Source organism: Chiloscyllium punctatum, chromosome 32 (assembly GCF_047496795.1).
Source record: "Chiloscyllium punctatum isolate Juve2018m chromosome 32, sChiPun1.3, whole genome shotgun sequence".
Lineage (NCBI taxonomy): Eukaryota > Metazoa > Chordata > Chondrichthyes > Orectolobiformes > Hemiscylliidae > Chiloscyllium > Chiloscyllium punctatum.
This window is the reverse complement of record NC_092770.1, coordinates 66,875,357-66,894,688: the sequence shown is the minus strand read 5'-3', so window position 1 is coordinate 66,894,688 and position 19,332 is coordinate 66,875,357. Positions and strand designations below refer to the sequence as shown.

The window sequence follows — 19,332 nt, the reverse complement described above, 5'->3', positions numbered from 1 at the left end:
TATATCCAAATAAGGAAAAAATGCATAATATACTTTCTTCCAATGAACACATACAAGCTGGATCTATGAAACACATTTGAATATCTGAAATAAAGTTCTGTAGAAGGAAAATCTCTTCCATAAAATTGTTGAGCCTCCATTTCTGAACTGTTCAATTTTGTCCTTTTTGTTTTCCAAGGCAACACACCTTTTTACTGCTCATGGATCTAATATGCAGAAGTTGTTGACGAGATCATTTCTCTGTTAAAATTGCGCTATATACATTGAAAATTTTAATCCTTGTGTTAAAATGACTTCATTTGTCTCTGTCTCCTCTCTATTTCTGTAACATTTTCCAGTGTCGCAACCCTCCAGAAACTTATTTCCCAGTTTTGGCCTCTTTTATATAACCTTTCATTGAATTAACTTCCCGAATGACTACTGTCCTTTTAAGTTGTTTCTTAAAACCTACCCTTTTGACGAAGTTTTTGGTCTCCTGTCATAAAACCCTCTTAAGTTTCTTGGTGTCAAACTTTATTTGACAGTGACCTTGTGAAATGTTGGACGCAAGTTATTGTTGATACCTGGATTGCATGTTGTCTGAAACTGTTCTATGGAGTTCTGTGATGGGCCAAATGGCTTTCTTTTTATTCCTTTTGCCTTTTTTATTTGCTTTGAACATTAGGTATTAATGCCATATTTGGAAGAATTTTCCTTATCATAATAGAGCAACTTTTTTATTTCAATTAGGTGTCATGTCTGGCCTCTGAGATTTGATTCTAATTTATACACGTCACAGTTTTCTTACGATCAAGACATATATTTATGGATGGTCAAACTTAATGTAAAATTGAACCAAAATGCCATCTTTTTAAGCCACTTAAAATCAATATTTTCTTAACTGTTTCATATTTCTTCAATTTGGATATGAATATCAGTGCTGCTGTCTGGTCCAGATTGAGTTGGTACACTAAGTCCCAACACCCAGCCCATCTTTGCCTTTTCCTCGAGGTTGATGATGCATGATGGAAACTCAAGACTTTCTCCCCTCTCTAACATGGAATAAACAAAGGCTATTGAATAACAGATAATAGATAAACTTACCTGGTTAAGGAGAGAATGTAGTGCCCAGGGAAAGGAGGAAAAAAGGCAGAATACTTCTAAAAAGTTGTCAGTAAATTCAACACTTCAAGTACAACTTGATGGCCCTCCTGGCAACATTTGCCAGTTTGTTATCTCTTTGTTTCCCTGTAATTTGTTCTGCTTCCCATCATTTTCCAATATTTCGAAGGGCCAAGACAACTAACGATTCTGCTAACAAAAATGGTGCAGAGAAAGAAGGAGATGTAGATAAAGGCACTGGGATACGGTTCTTGTGATATCTGAATCAATTGACTATTACTCAAATGTGTCTTGATGCTAAATGCTGACAGCTGTATCTTTTATTGCAATAATGAGGAAATTATAGGCAAGTCTGTCCCTCTGTTAGTACAATTGTGTATTTTCTGATAACAATGAAGATCAGGCACATTAGCTGATCTTTTTTGTTCCTAAGTCTTAGCACAGAGGCTGTATTTCGTACATTGTCACTCCAGGTGAGAGCAGCCAACTCAGTATTAGCATGGATTGGATTTGGGACTTTGCTCGTTATTGGGACTGAGTTAAATTCGCTTAACGAGTAGAATGTTTTATTCTGTCAACCTTGACAATGTCTTTTTGAATTTTTAGTTGTTTCTCAATCTTGTGTTCTTATGCATAGCTTTGTGTACCACTTTCCAAAGACCATTATCTTTGATTTTTTTTGTTCTCCATTTGAAGACTCAAGTGCATAATTACTGTGCTATTTAGGTTAGGCCATTTATTTATAATATCAAGATAACATGCCCGTGGTAGAGAGCTTTTTAACCAGAGTACTGGTTTGTTTTCCTATAGAGTTTTATTTCCACTTATTTTATCTCCTCTTTTCTCATTGTTGAAGAACCCATTTCTACATGTTTCAGTTGCTCTTGGGTATGTAATTGAAAAGACCATAATTTGTGTGATCCTTGTCTGAACTTCAGCAAGCTATTCAATAAATGGATGGAAGATCACAGAGGAGTGTGATGCTTTTGTTAATTCATCTTTACAGTCAATTGCACATCTGGTGGAGATTGTTACCCAGGTTCCAGGAAATTGCCTGTGATCTTCTATCTCAACATGGACTGTGGATTGATAATTGAAAAAAAAGATAAAGCTGCCTCGGTCCTCACAGATCATAGGACTGCACTCCTATTAGAGAAAGATGACTGGTGATTTAACCAGAGGGCCACCGTGCCTCACGTGAGGGGAGAAGTTGAGAAAGAGTTCAGCCAATGGCGGAGTTGAACCCACGCAATTGGAATTGCAAACCAGACATCCAGCTAACTGACTCCAAAATTGACAATGGGCACTGCTTCCTTAGTTTGTGTAAGTTATGAGCTGGTTAAATGTGCTGAGCCATCAACCAGCATTTTTAATGTTTAATCACTTGTTCAGTAACTGTAATGTAGAAAAAAAATCTTATTGCATTTGACAAGAAAATGAAACAGGCATTGAACATTATATTGGCATAATGGAAGATGACTAGGAGATGCTGGAGATCAGAGTCAAAAAGTGTGGTGCTGGAAAAGCACAGCTGGTCAGGCAGCATCTGAGGAGCAGGAGAATTCAAGTTTTGAACATAAACTATGAGCAGCATGGTGGCACCATGGTTAGCACTGTTGCCTTACAGCGCAAGAGACCTGGGTTCAATTCCCGCCTCAGGCAACTGTCTGTGTGGAGTTTGCACATTCTCCCAGTGTCGTGTGGGTTTCCTCCAGGTGCTCCGGTTTCCACTCGCAGTCCAAAAATGTGCAGGTAAGGTGAATTGGCCATGCTAAATTGCCCATAATGTTAGGTGAAGGGGTAAATGCCGGGGGATGGGTCTGAGTGGGTTGCTCTTCAGAGGGTCAGTGTGGACTTGTTGGGCTGAAGGGCCTGTTTCCACATTCTAAGTAATCTAATAAACTCTTCATCAGGAACGGGAGGTGACATCAAACGTGGTCAGCAATGGAGATTTTTGAGTAACATGTTAGAAATCAGGCTCCAGATGTACCATTCAGGATTGGAAATAGGGTTTTGGATCAATTTTTTTTTTAAATCCAGTGCTGTGGCAGCCTCATCCAGGCTAGGAACCTATGCAGCCACAAATCAAAGTGAATCAGCATTGAAACCTCTTCCCTTTATTGTGACCAATCCTACTATTTTTCAGGCTTTAAACTTCACAGGGTAACTTTTGCAGCCTCTGAGAGAAATGTGGAAATATTATTTTTATAGTACAAAACTTGAGTATGGCTAAATAAAATGCATTTTGACTTGCAATCATCAGAATATTTTCCCAGAATACAAATTCTCGGAGAAAACCAGCATTTGTAATGTTTAATCCAAGCAAATTTACTCTGGTCAGGGCAATACTCTAAGAAATAAACCAGTGAATGACTTTCTTGAGTCACGTATTATTTCTGTCTGCAAAGACCAGGGCCTTGTGAACAGATCCAGCTAACACACTATTTTGACGTGAAATTGATGGAGTGCTGGAACGTGTTCATTCTGTCTGGAAAGAACAGGGCCTGGTGTTGTAATACATGTAGCTTTCAATACATGCAAATGTCTTGCTCTTTCGGGATTATCAAGCAAATATTGTCCAATTATAGAATTACATCTAACGTTAGGCACTGTTGGGAGTTTTACAAGCATGGGCTAGTAGTCTATAATCTTAACTTCCTTGTTGCAAGCAATCAAAGGAATACAATCTACCAGGCTTCAGGACATGTAGCCTTCATATCTGGCATCACACTGGCACTGAAATTCATAAACCATCTTACTCACTTGTATGATAAACAAAATGTCTTTTTGGCTCAGTGGTAGCATTCTGTTGATGGCAAAAAACGCTCATGTTGCTACATAGTAGCAGCCAATGTCTCCTTTACACTCCCAAGGTTCTGCATGTGCCAGTCAGAATGCAAATGCATTCACTTCCCTTTTCTTGGAATTTTTGCTTCACATGGACCTTGGAAGTCTGCCACCAATAAAAGTAACACAGCGTGAAACGGCTAGCTTCACTTGTTAATCAAAATTTTGAGGCTACCTTATCCTAACCTCATGGAAGGCATTAAGACGGTTACTCTTAGCCCTGAAAAAGGCCTCTGATTACCGAGGTTATTTCAATTACCCTGGATGAGTGAAGTATTGTAATAGTTTGAGCAACAGATGAGCTCTTTCACACTGCTACTATGCAAGTCCCAAAGACTGGAGAATCATATCAAACAGCATGCCGTAGGTACTGACCAAACACTACCAGACTGTGCTTGTAAAATTTCCAACGCATTGTCTAATATTAGATGTAACATAGCAATTGGGCAACATTTGCTGGATAATTCTGAATGTGTGAAGAGTTAAGCTGGCAAGCAATTTAGACTAGTCACTCAGGCTTGCAGTGTGGCACACTCGTGCCGGATGCTACATGTTTTTATGTACAAGACCCTGTTTGCAGAAAGAATACACACTGCACCTGTTTCAACTGAACAAAAGAGCCATTGCTTGTTCATATCTTAGGGCATTGTCTTGGCTACTTGTCTGGATTATAGGCTTAATGTGGTGTGCAAGTGAGAAAAGGGTGATGTGACAAAAAAAATTCTTTACACAAACAGTGATTAAGCTATAGAAGGCACTACCTAGAATTGTGGTGGAGGCAGGTTCAATTGAGGTATACAAGAAGGCAGGGATGTTTTCTGGATCATGGTGTGTAGGAACCGGAGGGAAAAGCAGGAGACTAGCACTAGATATTAGAGCCAGTGCAGACATGATGGGCCAAATGGCTTCAATCTGCATCATTTTGTTTTTGAAAATTTGACAAAGCCTAGCTGTCAAACAACATTAATGGTGGATTCTTCATGGAAATGCCTCTAAGCAGTCAGTATTTTACATTCATTAAGAGATAACTCTGTCTTTCCCCTAGAATTTGTTTTCTTGTGAAATGTCCTGATGAGTGCAAGCCAAAAGCTTCTCTAAAATCTGTCTCTTTTTTTTTTCCCCCAGCAATGCCTAAGTGTGTAAGGGAAGTGAGTGGAAATGGCATCACATAGATGAAGGAGACGGTTAAGGACACTAGTTGGGGAGCAATCGGGACAGTAGGATGTGAAGGGATACTAGGTGGATGAGAGAAGTGATCACATGTCTCTGTTGTGGATCACATTGGGGTCACTCCAGTATGGGGTCTTGACCATTACATTGGGTATGAGAGAAGACCTTTTAATAAGGTAGTTTTGGTCTGTGAGAAATAAGACGATGTTGGGTTAGAATGAAGGGGATCAAGTGCAGGGGTCTGGAATAATGGTGTCCAGCATGAAGAAGAGAGTGTCAGGCTGGGGCTGGAGAGAAGAGTCTATGATGAACAAATGGTCAGGGTGGTAGGTTTATATTCTTCTTCAGGCAGTTGCTGATATAAAATGCTGAAGACACGGTGGCACAGTGGTTAGCACTGCTGTCTCACAGCGCCTGAGACCCGGGTTCAATTCCCGCCTCAGGCGACTGACTGTGTGGAGTTTGCACATTCTCCCCGTGTCTGCGTGGGTTTCCTCCGGGTGCTCCAGTTTCCTCCCACAGTCCAAAGATGTGCAGGTCAGGTGAATTGGCCATGCTAAGTTGCCCGTAGTGTTAGGTAAGGGGTAGATGTAGGTGTAGGGGTAGGGGTATGGGTGGGTTACGCTTCGGCGGGGCGGTGTGGACTTGTTGGGCCGAAGGGCCTGTTTCCACACTGTAAATAATGTAATCTAATCTAATCAAATCCTTACAAGACAAAGTTACCAGCCAATGCTAAGTACACTGATATCTGTGATAGTGACAGGAGACATAATTTATTTCATTATTTTGGCAGGGAATATATGTTGGTAACAATGCCAGTCTGACCTTGTACCTAATAGATGGTTACTTGGCTGAAGTCTTGAAAAGTGATTGGTGTCTGTGGAACACACTCTGCAAGTATGAGTTGCTTTCTTTGAGAGAGGAAAAAACATATGAGAATGCATAATGAATAAGGTCAATGCCACATTTTGGAGGATAGAATGCATTTAACTGCAGCAGTATTGCAGTAGCATTTCATGCAATGTACCGCTGTTCTGTTGCATTGACTAAATATTTCCTCTGAATTAACTCAAGTACGTATACGTTAAGAAATGCCTTTAATTGCCATTATTTTGTCACTAATATTTTTTTAAAAAGCAAAGTATTATAGATGCTGGCAATAAAAAAAACAGAAAATGGGAAATTCTTGGCAGGTCAGGCTGCATCAGTGGAGAGAAATTTAGGATAAATATTTCTGATCTGTGGCCCTTCACCTGATTCTGATGAAGGATCACAGATCTGAAACTCTGACTGATTTACATCTACTCGAGCTGCCTGACCTGCTGAAAATTTCCTAAATTATCTGTTTTTATTTTACATTGGCCATTACTTTGTGTACAGTTTTGAAGCTGACCTCTCAGATATGGAAGGTCAGATTCTATCATCTTTCAATAAGGAAAAAAATCACTGTCATTATCAGTGGCTGACAGAATTTACTGAATTGTGTGGCCATTTTAACATAAATTTGCAAGTTACCTTGGAATTATTTTAATTTGATGGCAGTTTTGGCCATTTGGAATTATTAGTCCTGGATTTGAATCTGCAGTCTGTCTACCATTTCAATGGTGAAAAATAATTTGTATTCCAAGTATACAAGTGATAGTTTAATATATATTGCAGAAATTTGGAATCAAAAATATACACTAAATGTTCCTCACCTTCTGTGCTCTAAGAGGACATGTCTAGAACAGGGCAGTAGATGCATCAATATAGTTTGGTGTATTTTTCATTCTAACTTTGACAAAATGCATTTTGCTTGGTACCTATGATGGTTAACTGGTGATACCACTATGCTTCTTGCAACATTTAACTGGTGTACTGGGTACAATTTCTTCAGCTATCAATTCCAATTCCCACTGCTCTTGTGGAGAGCTTCATTTTTCTGTTTGTATTTTTCCTGGTGCATGCTTTTTTTCTCCTATCCTTTTCTGCTTTGACATACTGCATATATGTATTTCTTTTCTATTCTTATTTCTTTGCTGCAGACCGTGCTATGGCAGGACAGCAAAACAATCAGGATGTCATAGGTAAGTCATAGTAATGATTCTCTTTGATCCAACTTATCCCACATATCTTGGATCCTTTCTTGCCATTAACTGGCTTTATTCACATTAGTTGGTTCGTTGGACATATTTTGATTCTAAAAATGGCAATTTTTCACTTTCAAACAAGATCAATCAGATTCTTATTTAAAGTAACATAACGTTTGATAATTTTATGTGAAGGCCTGCACAGGGGCCAAAAAAATGATTTAAAGCAGAGTTGGAGAAGTCCAGAAATATTGCACAATGTGTCCAATTGACCCACAATTGCTCATGTCCTATTATACATCCCAGTTATTTAATACGAGACTTTGTTTGGAGTGCCTACATTGTGAATCAGGATTATCAACTTATCACCTTAACTGACTTGGCATAAATTCTACAGGCTTAGTTGCATTTACTAAACCAGTAAGAAACATAAATAGTGCCAGTTCAATACAGCAACAGTAATATTGTATGTCACCTATTTAAACCATTTTCACTTAAAAGTGTTTAAGATTTGTAACAGACATTCAAGCAGTTTTCAACGATTACTGCTAACATTAGTAAATTTAATTAGAAGTATTATTAATTAGGCCATATGTATTCCATGATTTGGAACAGGGAAATATCAATGACCACTACATCTTTAAGTAGATAAAAATCTATTTTTGTTGGCTATGGAACTTTCTAAAAATTTTAAATCTGCTTCAATATCTTTCTGTTTAATTCTGTTTTTCAATTCATCTTTTTCACCTTGTTACAGCCAGTATTTCTGTGAATATGGGCAGTCAGCGTGGGAGATGAATGGGGAGAAACTGTTGCTTCATTTAAGAGTTAAACTTAACTCCAAACCCATATCAGAAGTTTGGACCTCTACCATTTTGCTTCAGTTTTTTAATGCTACTGGGCTTTGGAAAATTTATTGATGGAAAGGTAATAGATCTAGACTGTAAGACATTATTTTCAGCAAAAGAGCTTTTAACCTTTCTAAATTGACCATCAAGGTCTGTCTTGGAGTTAGTGTGATCATGCAAGAAAAACTAGTACTTAATTTACAGGTTCTGCTGTGCAGTGTTCATGTTATTGGACTTGTAATGCAGAGGTGGACTAATAATTCATCAAATGTGAGCTTTTAGATTACACCATGGCAGTCTGAGAATTTGAGTTTAATTTTAAATATCTGGAAGCAAAAAGCTGTGATAGTCACCATCACTTAGGCTATCGTACTTATAATCAACAACCATTTTATCAGGCAAATTACACTGATTATTTTCCATTGCCATATGATTGAATGACAAAGGTACTGTTTATCATCTGAGGAACATTTATCTTGGCCTTTTTAATCAGTCAATATTCATTTTAAGAAGTGCTGCTAAGTTTAGAGAATGTGATGCTTCAAGCGGATTCTATCAGTTTTTCAGACATCATTATGACACGGTTTTCTCAGTGTTCAAATTCTACATGCAGCTGCTAAGACAGTCTGTTGCTAAATTAAGATTGCCTATGTTCTTCAAAAATGGGTTGACAATTTAACTTTTCCATTTTGCCATCCATGAATAGTAGACAAATTGTGTTACTTCCAACTTACTTGCTATTAAGAATGCAAGGCAGTACTAGTAAAAGTGAGCATGAAGCTATGGGATTGTTGTATAAAGCCAGTTGGATTTTTTAATGAATGGAATATGTTGTCTTATGTTTTCTGGCTGACAGTTTAGCCTCCACGTCAGTTTGGTTGACAGCTAACTGTCCTCTGATGTGGCCGAGCAAGTCATTTAGTATTGGGTGTGAGCCATAAATGTCAAACTTGACAGTGGTGTCCACAATCCAAGAATGAATTATTTTTAAATCCTTAGATTATTTACCAGAAAGTTAAATTATCAGTTCTTTTTTTTTACCAAGTTCTAGTATTGAAGTATTAGAGAAACTACAGATGGTTATAATTTACAAAGGACAAAGAATTTTGAAAATAAGACAGACTTGTTAGGAAGAAAAATCAGTCAATATTTCCTGTGCAGCCTTATACTCTGGGTATGTATTTGCATTCTGGGTGGTAATTTTTGTAGCTGTATGCATGAAACATTGAACAGTATTTTCTCTCTATAAATGGTATTGGGCCATTTATTTATTTACAACATTTTAGATGATATGAAACATGTTTAAAAATTAGTTTCCTCCCCACCTCTGGCATTCTACTCTACTAACCCCATCCAACACCACTTCCCTCTCTGGGGCGACTGGACAACAAGACTGCTGCTGCTGCTGCCTTTGTGGTGTAAATTTCCAAATAGCACATGCACGCGCACACAACTACAGCCACACACACAACTTTTTACTGCAGCATTTTGACAGGTTCCACGTTTGCCTTGTACAGGACAATGTAGGAGAGATTATCTGGGGAATGGTTTTTTTTGGGGGGGGGGGGGGAGAGAGAGAGAGAGAGAGAGAGGGAGGGCTGGAGGTCAGTCATTTAGAGACAGTGCATGTTTAATCCCTGTAAACAAAATTCTCAATCATTGTTGAACCACGTCTTTGGTGTAATGTTTCCATCAGGACCTCGAGATCTCCTTCGGATAATTGGTATTTGGATAATCGAGGTTCCTCTGTACTGTATTGACTGGGAGCAGAACACTCCATCTCAACCTCGCTTCACAAAAAAAAGACAAAATACACCTCTTAAAGGTGTATTGACACAGGACATGGTTAACATATTGTACGGTATTGAATCAGAAAGGATGTGCAGTTCAGGATCAGGTGAGAGGCAAAATAAAATAAAACTTGGAGAGGAAAAGTCATGAACAGTGGGAACGGGGTAGGAAATCCAAACTGTGTGGATAGCTTTCATAAACTGACGCAAGCTCACAATCGGTGTTATTTCCAATAGTTCCTTTGACAAATTTGTCAAACCTGTACAATGATTCTAATTCATTTTATTGTTGACTTACTCAATTATTGTGAAACTTGAAGTGTTACAGAATCATGCAATATGATTACACAGAAACAATCCACATTGTCTGTTAAGCATGCCTGCAACACCAGGCCCAGTTCCTTGTAGAAAACAAGCAAAACTGAAAAGTCATGTGAATGTGGGAATTTGGCAAGAAAAATTAAAAATGCTGGAATATTCAACATAGCTAGCAGGACCTGGATAGAGAAACAGATTTAACATTTCAGGTTGATGACCATTCATCAGAATCAAATCTGAAACATTTCCATTAATTTTAAAAATTGATTCTAAAATCGGCTGTAGCAAATGACTGGATGAGATTCTGAAGTGAAGATATAGAAAGATAGCCAGGAATTTAAAAAAGGTGCCCTCAAAGTCTGTAATATCTGGATTACTCCTGGTGCTATGAGGTAAAGAGGGAACGAAGAGGAGGATAGAACAAATGAATGCGTGCCCAAGGAGCTGATACAGGGGAAGGGTTAACGTTTATGGATCATAGGAATCTCTTCTGGGGTAGAAATCACCTGTACAAGAAGGACGGAAACACCTGAATTGGAAGGGGACTAATATGCTGGCAGGGAGATTTGCTAGAGCTGCTCGAGAGGATTTAAACTAGAATGACACCCAGGGAAACAGTGAGCAAAGAGATCAACCTGAGACTGGTACAGTTGGGAAACTTAGTGAGTCAAACAGTCAGGGCAGGCAGGAACAAAATAGAGAACAAGGTAGGGCTGATAAATTAAACTGCATTTAGTTCAATGCAAGGGGCCTAACAGGGAAGGCAGATGAACTCGGGGCATGGTGAGGAACATTGGGATATCATAGCAATTACAGAAACGTGGCTCAGGGATGGACAGGACTGGTAGCTTAATGTTCCAGGATACAAAAGCTCAAGGAAAGATAGAAAGGGGGGGGGGGGTGCAAGAGAAGAGGGGGAGTGGCATTTTCTATAAGGGATAGCATTACAGCTGTACTGAGGGAGGATATTCCTGGAATTACATCCAGGGAAGTTATTTGGATGGAACTGAGAAATAAGAAAGGGAAGATTGCCTTATTGGGATTGTATTATAGACTCCTAATAGTCTGCGGGAAATTGAGAAACAAATTTGTCAGGAGATTTCAGTTACTTGTAAAAAGAATAGGGTGGTTATGGCATGGGATTTCAACTTTCCAAACATAGGCTGGGACTGCCATAATGTTAAGGGTTTAGATGGAGAAGAATTTAAGTGTGTACAAGAAAATTTCTGATTCAGTACGTGAATGTACCTACTAGAGAAGGTGCAAAACTTGACCTACTCTTGGGGAATAAGGTATGGCAGGTGAAGTGTCGGTGGTGGGGGAGCACTTTGGGGCCAACAACCGTAATTCTATTAGTTTTAAAATAGTGATGGAAAAGGACAGACCGGATCTAAAAGTGAAATTCTAAATTAGAGGAAGGCTAATTTTGACAGTATTCAGCATGAATTTTCAAAAGCTGATTGGGGGCAAATGTTTGGAGGCAAAGAGATGGCTGGGAAATGGGAAGCCTTCAGAAATGAGATAATGAGAGTCCAGAGACAGTATCTTCCTGTGAAAGTAAAGGCTGGTAGGTATACAGAATGCTGAATGACTAGAGAAATTGAGTGAAGAAAAAGAAGGAAGCATATGGCAGGTATACAGAGGAAAGATTGAATGAATCCTTAGAGTATAAAGGCAGTAGGACTATACTTGAGGAAATCAGGAGAGCCGGGGCGGAGGAGTGGCTGGCGTGGGGTGGTGGTGTGTGAACATGATAGCCTTGGCAAATAAGATTAAGTAGAATCCAAAGGGATTTTATAAATCCATTAAGGACAAAAAGGTAACTAGGGAGAGAGTAGGGCTCCTCAAAGATCGGCAAGGCAGCCTATGTGTGGAGCCGCAGGATATTGGGAAAGGTACTAAACAAGTATTTTGCATCAGTGTTTACTGTGGAGAAGAACATGGAAGATATAGACTGTAGAGAAATAGATGGTGACATCTTGTCCAGATTATAGAGCAGGAAGTACTGGATGTCTTGAAATGGTTAAAGGTGGATAAATCCCCAGGACCTGATCAGGTGTACCCTAGAACTCTGTGGGAAGCTAGAGAAGTGATTGCTGGGCCTCTTGCTGAGATATTTGTTTAATTGATAGTCACAGGTGAGGTGCTGGAAGAGTGGAGGTTGGCAAACGTGGTGCTGCTATTTAAGAAATGCCATAAGGAACAGCCTGGGAACTATAGACCGGTGAGCCTGACATTGGTAGTGGGCAAGTTGCTGGAGGGAATCCTGAGGGACAGGATTTACATGTATATGGAAAGGCAAGGACTGATCAGGGATAGTCAGCATAGCTCTGAGGATGTAAAATCATGTCTCATAAACATGATTGAATTTTTACAAAAAAGTAACAAAGAGGATTGAGGGCAGAGCAGTAGATGTTATCTATGTGGACTTCAACAAGGTTCCCCATGGGAGACTGGTTAGCAAGGTTAGATCTCATGGAATACAGGGATAAGTAGCCATTTGGAGACAGAACTGACTCAAAAGGTAGAATACAGAGGGGGTGGTGGTGGAGAGTTGTTTTTCAGACTGTGACCAGTGGTGTGCCACAAGGATCAGTGCTGGGTCCACTGCATTTTGTTGTCTTATATAAATAATTTGGATGTGAACATATGAGGTCCAGTTATTAAGTTTGGAGATTACACCAAAATAAGTGGTGTAGTGGTCAGTGAAGAAGATTAGCTTAGAGTACAATGGGATCTTGGTCAGATGGGCCAATGGACTGAGGAGTGGCAAGTGGAGTTTAATATAGGTAAGTGCAAGGTGATATATTTTGGAAAAGCAAATCTTAGCAGGACTTATACATTTAATGGTAAGGTCCTGCTGGAGAGTGTTGCTGAACAAAGAGACCTTGGAGTGCAGGTTTGTATTTTCTTGAAAGTAGAGTTGCAGATAGATAGGATAGTGAAGAAGGAGGCACAGAGTACAGGAATTGGGAGGTCATATTGCAGCTGTACAGGACATTGGTTAGGCCACTTTTGGAATATGGCTTTCAATTCTGGTCTCCTTCCTATCGGAAGGATGTTGTGAAACTTGAAAGGGTTCAGAAAAGGTTTACAAGAATGATGCCAGAATTGGAGGGTTTGAGATATAGGGACCGGATGAATAGGCCAGGGTTGTTTTCCCTGAAATATCGGAAGTTGAGGGGTGACCTTATAAAATCTATAAATCTAAAATTTATAAAATCATGAGCATGGATAGGATAAATACACAGTCTTTTCCCTGGGGTGGAGAAGTCCAGAACTAGAGGGCATAGATTTAGGGTGAGAGGGGAACGATATAAAAGAGACCTAACGGGTAACTTTTTTCATGCAAAAGGTGGTGCGGGTATGGAATGAGCTGCGAGAGGGAGTGGTGGAGGCTGCTACAATTATAGCATTTGAAAGACATCTGGATGGGTATATGAATAGGAAGGGTTTAGAGGGATATGGGCCAGGTCCTGGCAAATGGGACTAGATCAGATTAGATATCTGCTCAGCATGGACGAGCTGGACCGAAGGGTTTGTTTCCGTGCTGTACATCTCTGTGACTCTCTATGCCTGAATTCAATTATACCATTGTTATCAAAAACATTTGATAAAGCTACAGGAAGTACATTCTTTTGTAAATGTCATTTTCGTATTAGTGACATTTCACTCACTTTGCTTGACAACATTTGAGTGAGTATCCCTGCATCTGGAAAATTAGTGGTGAAACAGGAATAACCAATTTTATGCTGCATCATTACCAGAGCATTTACGGCACAAGATTTTTTTTCAATTGCAGCAGAGATTTGCTAATAGTAATTACATTGCTTGCTGTGTTTCCCTTCAGCCTTGACTGTAATGTGACTATTTTCTTCATTCTTCAGGATACATTGTTGCATGACAGTAATCATGTCAGTACATTGTCCTTCACCGGAGCATTAAGATAGAAAAGGTGAATGTTGATAAAATTGTTCGATGGCCCAATTGAAGAGGATGGTAACTGTCAGACCAGTACCCTCCACACATCTGCAGTTGAAACATTGTATTAATTGTGTTCACATGAAGCTTTAATCAGTTCTTATTCTCAAATTAGTTACCTGGGGGGGGGGGGGGGGGGGGGGTAACGATGGCTTAGTAGTTAGCAATGCTGCCTCACAGTACCAGGGTCCTGGGTTCGTTTCCAGCCTTAGGCAACTGTCTGTGGTGCTCCAGTTTCCTCCCACAGTCCAAAGATGTGCAGTTTAGGGGAGTTGACCATGCTAAATTGTCCGTAGTGTTAGGTGCATCAGTCAGGGGTAAATAGAGGGTAGGGGAATGGGTCTGGGTGGGTCTCTCTTTAGAGGGTCGCTGTAGACCTGTTGGGCCAAAGGGCCTGTTTCCATACTGTAGGAATCTAATCTTACAAAATTCATTCAGTGAAATCATTGAACTTTGGTTTGGGAAGCGATATAACTTGCCTTTGTTTTTTCTCAACTAAAAGTAATCTGAGAAAAGACTATTTGTTTGCCTGCACACGTACTTGACGCACTCAGCTACGATGTTGAAGTAACATTTTCATGTCAGCTGCATGTATAACATAGTGCAAGGTTTTCATGCAGCAACTGCTCTAAACAAGCTCTTCAGACTTTTTGGAGCAATGGGATAAACATTTGTCACAACCAACGAGTGAGCTATGTATGATCAAGTCACTTGTAAATTGCAAACAGAACAATTGTTAAATGCTACAACTCCTCCACCTCCGCCACACCGCCCCCCCCCCCCCCCCCCCCCCCCATACCCCCAGTGCATTTGTTAACATGTATTGGATGACTCCATTTCCGCTGTCACGATTGGTTATTCTCTCATCCTTAATTTTTCAGTGCAGTGTTGCGTAATTTCTCGTGTTCAGTATGTCAGTACAACTTTGGTGGTATCATGACTATGTCTTTCAATGTATCATAACATGTGACCTGAGTGGATAAAAAACTCATACTCCATCCTAATCTGATCATCTGAAACATGGCATGTTACTGAAAGCATGCTACTCTTTTGTAAAGCGCTGGCTTAATACTAACCTAGACATGCTGTCCCTGAGGAATGTAATATTTGTGTATAATTAGCTTTCATAAATGTCTTTCGGATTCTTTAATGCCACAGTATCCATGCCCAGTTTTCCAATGTAGTAGAGCCATAGAGATGTACAACGCGGCAACAGACCCTTCAGTCCAACTCATCCATGCCAACCAGGTATCCTAACCTAATACTGTATAGTCTCATTTATCAGCACTTGGTGTATATCCCTGTAAACCCTTCCTATTCATATACCCATCCAGATGCCTTTTAAATGCTGTAATTGTACCAGCCACCACCACTTCCTCTCCCAGATCATTCCTTACAATCACAACTCTCTGAAAAAGTTGCCCCTTGGGCCCCTTTTAAATTTTTACCATCTCACCCTCAACCTATACCCCCTGGTTCTGGACTCCCCCCCCACCCCAGGGAAAAGACTTTATCTATTTATCCTATCCATGCCCCTCATGATTTTACAAACCTCTGAGGTTACCCCTCATCCTCCAATGCTCCAGGAAAAACAACCTCAGCCTAATCAGTCTCTCCTTATACCTCAAACCCTCCAAACATGGCAACATCTTAGTAAATCTTTTTTGAACCCTTTCAAGTTTCACAATATCCTTCTGATAGTAGGGAGCAAGAGTTGCACACAATATTCCAAAAGTGGCCTAACCAATATCCTGTATAGCTGCAACATGACCTCTCAACTCACACATTCGATGTTCTGACCGATAAAAGAAAGCATACCAAATGCCGCCTTCACTATCCTATCTATCTTTGACTCTGTGTTCAAGGAGCTGTGAACCTGCATTCCAGGTCTTTGTTCAGCAGCACTCCCCAGGACCTTACTATTAAGTGTATGAATCCTGCCCTGATTTGCCTTTCCAAAATGCGGGGGACCTAAGGTTTCTTTGGCAAATAGGGTTAAGGAGAATCCAAAGGGATTATTTGAATACATTCAGGACAAAAGGGCAACTAGGGAACAAATAGGGCCCCTCAAAGATTAGTAACTCAGCCCATGTGTGGAAATGCAGGAGATGCAAAACGAGTACTTTGTGTCAGTGTTTACTGTGGCTAAGGACATGAAAGATATAGAATGTCGGGAAATAGATGGTGACATCTTGAGAAAATGTTAGCGGAGATAAAATGAGCATTCCTGCATCAAGTCAAATAGCATGATGAAGGCAAAATCACGTCACAGATCATCACAATTCTTAATCATTCTTGATCTATCTGACTCCTCACTTCCCCTTCTCTCTCCACCAGCCCCTCTTGGAAATTATTTATGCACCATTATGGTCCCTCAAACATGATTGAGTAACTATTTTAGTGGCAGTGGTTATGGGATGAAATAGAAAGGACAATAGCAACATGGAGGTGAAATTCATTGATGAGCAGGAAACTTAGTCTTGACGCATGGCAGCTTTTTGGATTGGAAGATTGCTTATAATGGCCTTCCCAAAGGATTGGTGCTGGGATCCCTGCTTGCTAATAATGTAGAATTGTGGGCTGAGCACAATTATAAAATTTGTAAATGATACGAAGCTTGCAAGAATCATGACCATTGAGGATGATAGTGTTACACTTCAGAGGGACATAATGAAGCCCATTGAGTTTCTCTGCCATTTAATGAAATCTTGGCCGATCTGATAATCTTCAACTCCACTTACCTGGCTTTTTCCCCAGAATCCTTGATTCCCTCGCTGATTAAAAATTTTGGCCTTGACCCAGCTTTGACAGTCCACTGCAGTAAGGAATTCCATAGTTTTGCTACCGAGAGAAGAAATTCCTTCTCATTTCTGTCCTAAAGGTGCAACCTCTCATTCTGAGGTTATGCCCTGTGGGCCTGGAGTCTCCCACAAGGGGAAACGGTATTTATGCATCTCCCTCTATCTTCTATGTTTCAATAAGGCTGGCTCTCGTTCTTCTAAACGCCAATGAATATATGTAAATCTGTTTAATATCTCCTCACAGCAAGGGGCGGCACGCTCGTTCAGTGGTTTGCACTGCTGCCTGACAACGCCAGGTTACCCGGGTTCGATTCCATTCTCTGGTGACTGTCTGTGTGGTGTCTGCACCTTCTTCCCATGTCTGCACGGGTTTCCTCTGGTGCTCCAGTTTCCTCCCAAAATCCAGAAATATAGAGGTTAGGTGAATTGGCCATGCTAAATTGCTCATAATGTTCAGGGATGTGTCGGTTAGGTGCATTAGTGAGGGTTCAAGGTAGAGTAATGGGGAACAGGTTTGGTGGGATACCCTTCGAAGAATCAGTGTGGACTTGTTGGGCCGATATTCGTGATATTCCCTCCGTACCTGATATCAGACTAATGAACTTTCTCTGGATTGCCTCCAACATAACTATATTTTTCCATAGATAAGAGACCTAAATCTCTTCATAGTATTCCAGCTCCAGTCTGATGGATGACTTGTACAGTTTTAGCAAAACTTTCCTACTTTTATACTCCTCCAATCCCTTTGAAATAAAAACCAATGATTACAACATTTAAAAGGCATTTGGACAGATGCATGAATAAGAACGGTTTAGAGGGATATGGGCCAAACATAGGCAAATGAGACTAGTTCAGCTTAGGATATCTGGTTGGCATCGACACAGTGGACTGGTGGGTCTGTTTCCAAACTATAGGATTCTTTGACTCCATTTGCCTCCTCTATTACTTGCTGAACTTGGATCTTAGTCTTTTGTAATTCATGGACCAAGACTCCTAAATCCCTCTGTTCTGTAGCTTTCTGCAGTAATTCTTTATTTAAATAAATTTCCATTCCTTTATTGTGCCTAACAAAGTGCAAATCATCACAAGTTCCCACATTATATGCCATATGTCAATTTTTCACCCATTCACTTAACCTGTCTATGTCATGCTGCAGACTCTTTTTGTATCATCCTCACCACTTGCCTTTCCGTCCATTTTTGTCATTTGCAAACATATCTATCGTACATTGTTGTAAAAATTGCTGTTCCATTAGTGAACCCTGTGGCATTCCACTAATTACAGATTTACATCCTGAAAATGCCGCCCTTGTCTTCAATAGTTAGCCAATCCTCTATCCATGCTAATAACCACTTCCACCACCATAAGCTGTTCTTATCTTAAATAGCCCAACTTATGGTACCTTATCAAACATGTTCCGTAAGTCCAAGTAGGTTACTTCCACTGTGTCCTCATTATCTATCTTGCATGTTACCTTTAAGAATTGTAGTAAATTTATCAGGCATGATTTCTCCTTCAAGAAGCCATGCTGACTCTGATCATATTATGTATTTAAAATGTCATTCAATTATGTTCTTTTATTATAAACTGGAACATTTTCCCAATAACAGACGTTAAGCTAGCTGGCCTATAGAGATTTTTTTGTCTCCTTCCCTTTTATTTCTAAATAAAGGTGTAACATTGCCAGTTTCCCAATCTTTTCCAGAATCTTTGAGCTCCTGGAAGATTGCTTCTTTGGATGCATTCCATCAGATCGTAAAAGCATTGAGGGTAGCAGATTACTTAGTGAGTGGCTATGATGTATATTCAGGCAGCTTTAGTTGAGGCTTTCAAAACAGTCTTGGATAGTCTGAAAAAAATGTTCAGATCCAGGAAGCAAGGTCAGAGCCAAAATGAGACAGCTGAAAGAGTGAAAAAACATGGAAATGATAAGTAAAGTGATAAATATTGAGATCTGTTTTTTAAATTACTGTTTAAATATGTCAAGTCTTTTATGTTGTGGCAAGTTAGTCTGTCACAATTATGTTCCCTGACAAAAATCTTCTAAATTTAGGAAGAATTTTTTTTCCATAACTTAATTACTTCTGTGTCAAATCAAAATTGGGAATCTGGTTATTTCTGCTACTAGATATTCATCTTCATGATGCATTTATATTTCAAACCAATTTTACCTGTTGCTGTTGAGATGTGTTTCTAATGATAATTTGCCAGGAAACAAATTATCGAGGTTTTACTACTAACTGCACTACCTTTCCATAAACATAACCTGTAAGTATAAAAGTATATCCAGTTGATGGTGAGTGACACTGCAGAACATCAACCTGTGCTTTTAATTACAGTGATATCAAGGAATGCCAGAAGAGGTCCTCTGTTTAAAATCCTGTTCAATATAAACAGATTTCAGATG

At 39.7% G+C, this 19,332-nt stretch overlaps 1 protein-coding gene across 17 annotated transcripts in view; it reads left to right on the top strand.

Moving 5' to 3' along the window:
- yaf2 (YY1 associated factor 2) overlaps window positions 1-19,332 on the top strand; it is a 174,001-nt gene that overhangs the window by 9,956 nt on the left and 144,713 nt on the right. For 4 of the 17 annotated variants that reach the window (XM_072552584.1, XM_072552578.1, XM_072552579.1 and 1 more), the window contains exon 3: window positions 7,143-7,184. The exons of the other annotated variants lie outside the window; for them this stretch is intronic. In XM_072552584.1, the coding sequence (XP_072408685.1) occupies window positions 7,143-7,184 (42 nt within the window). The remainder of the gene's footprint in view (window positions 1-7,142; window positions 7,185-19,332) is intronic. 17 annotated transcript variants of the gene reach the window in all.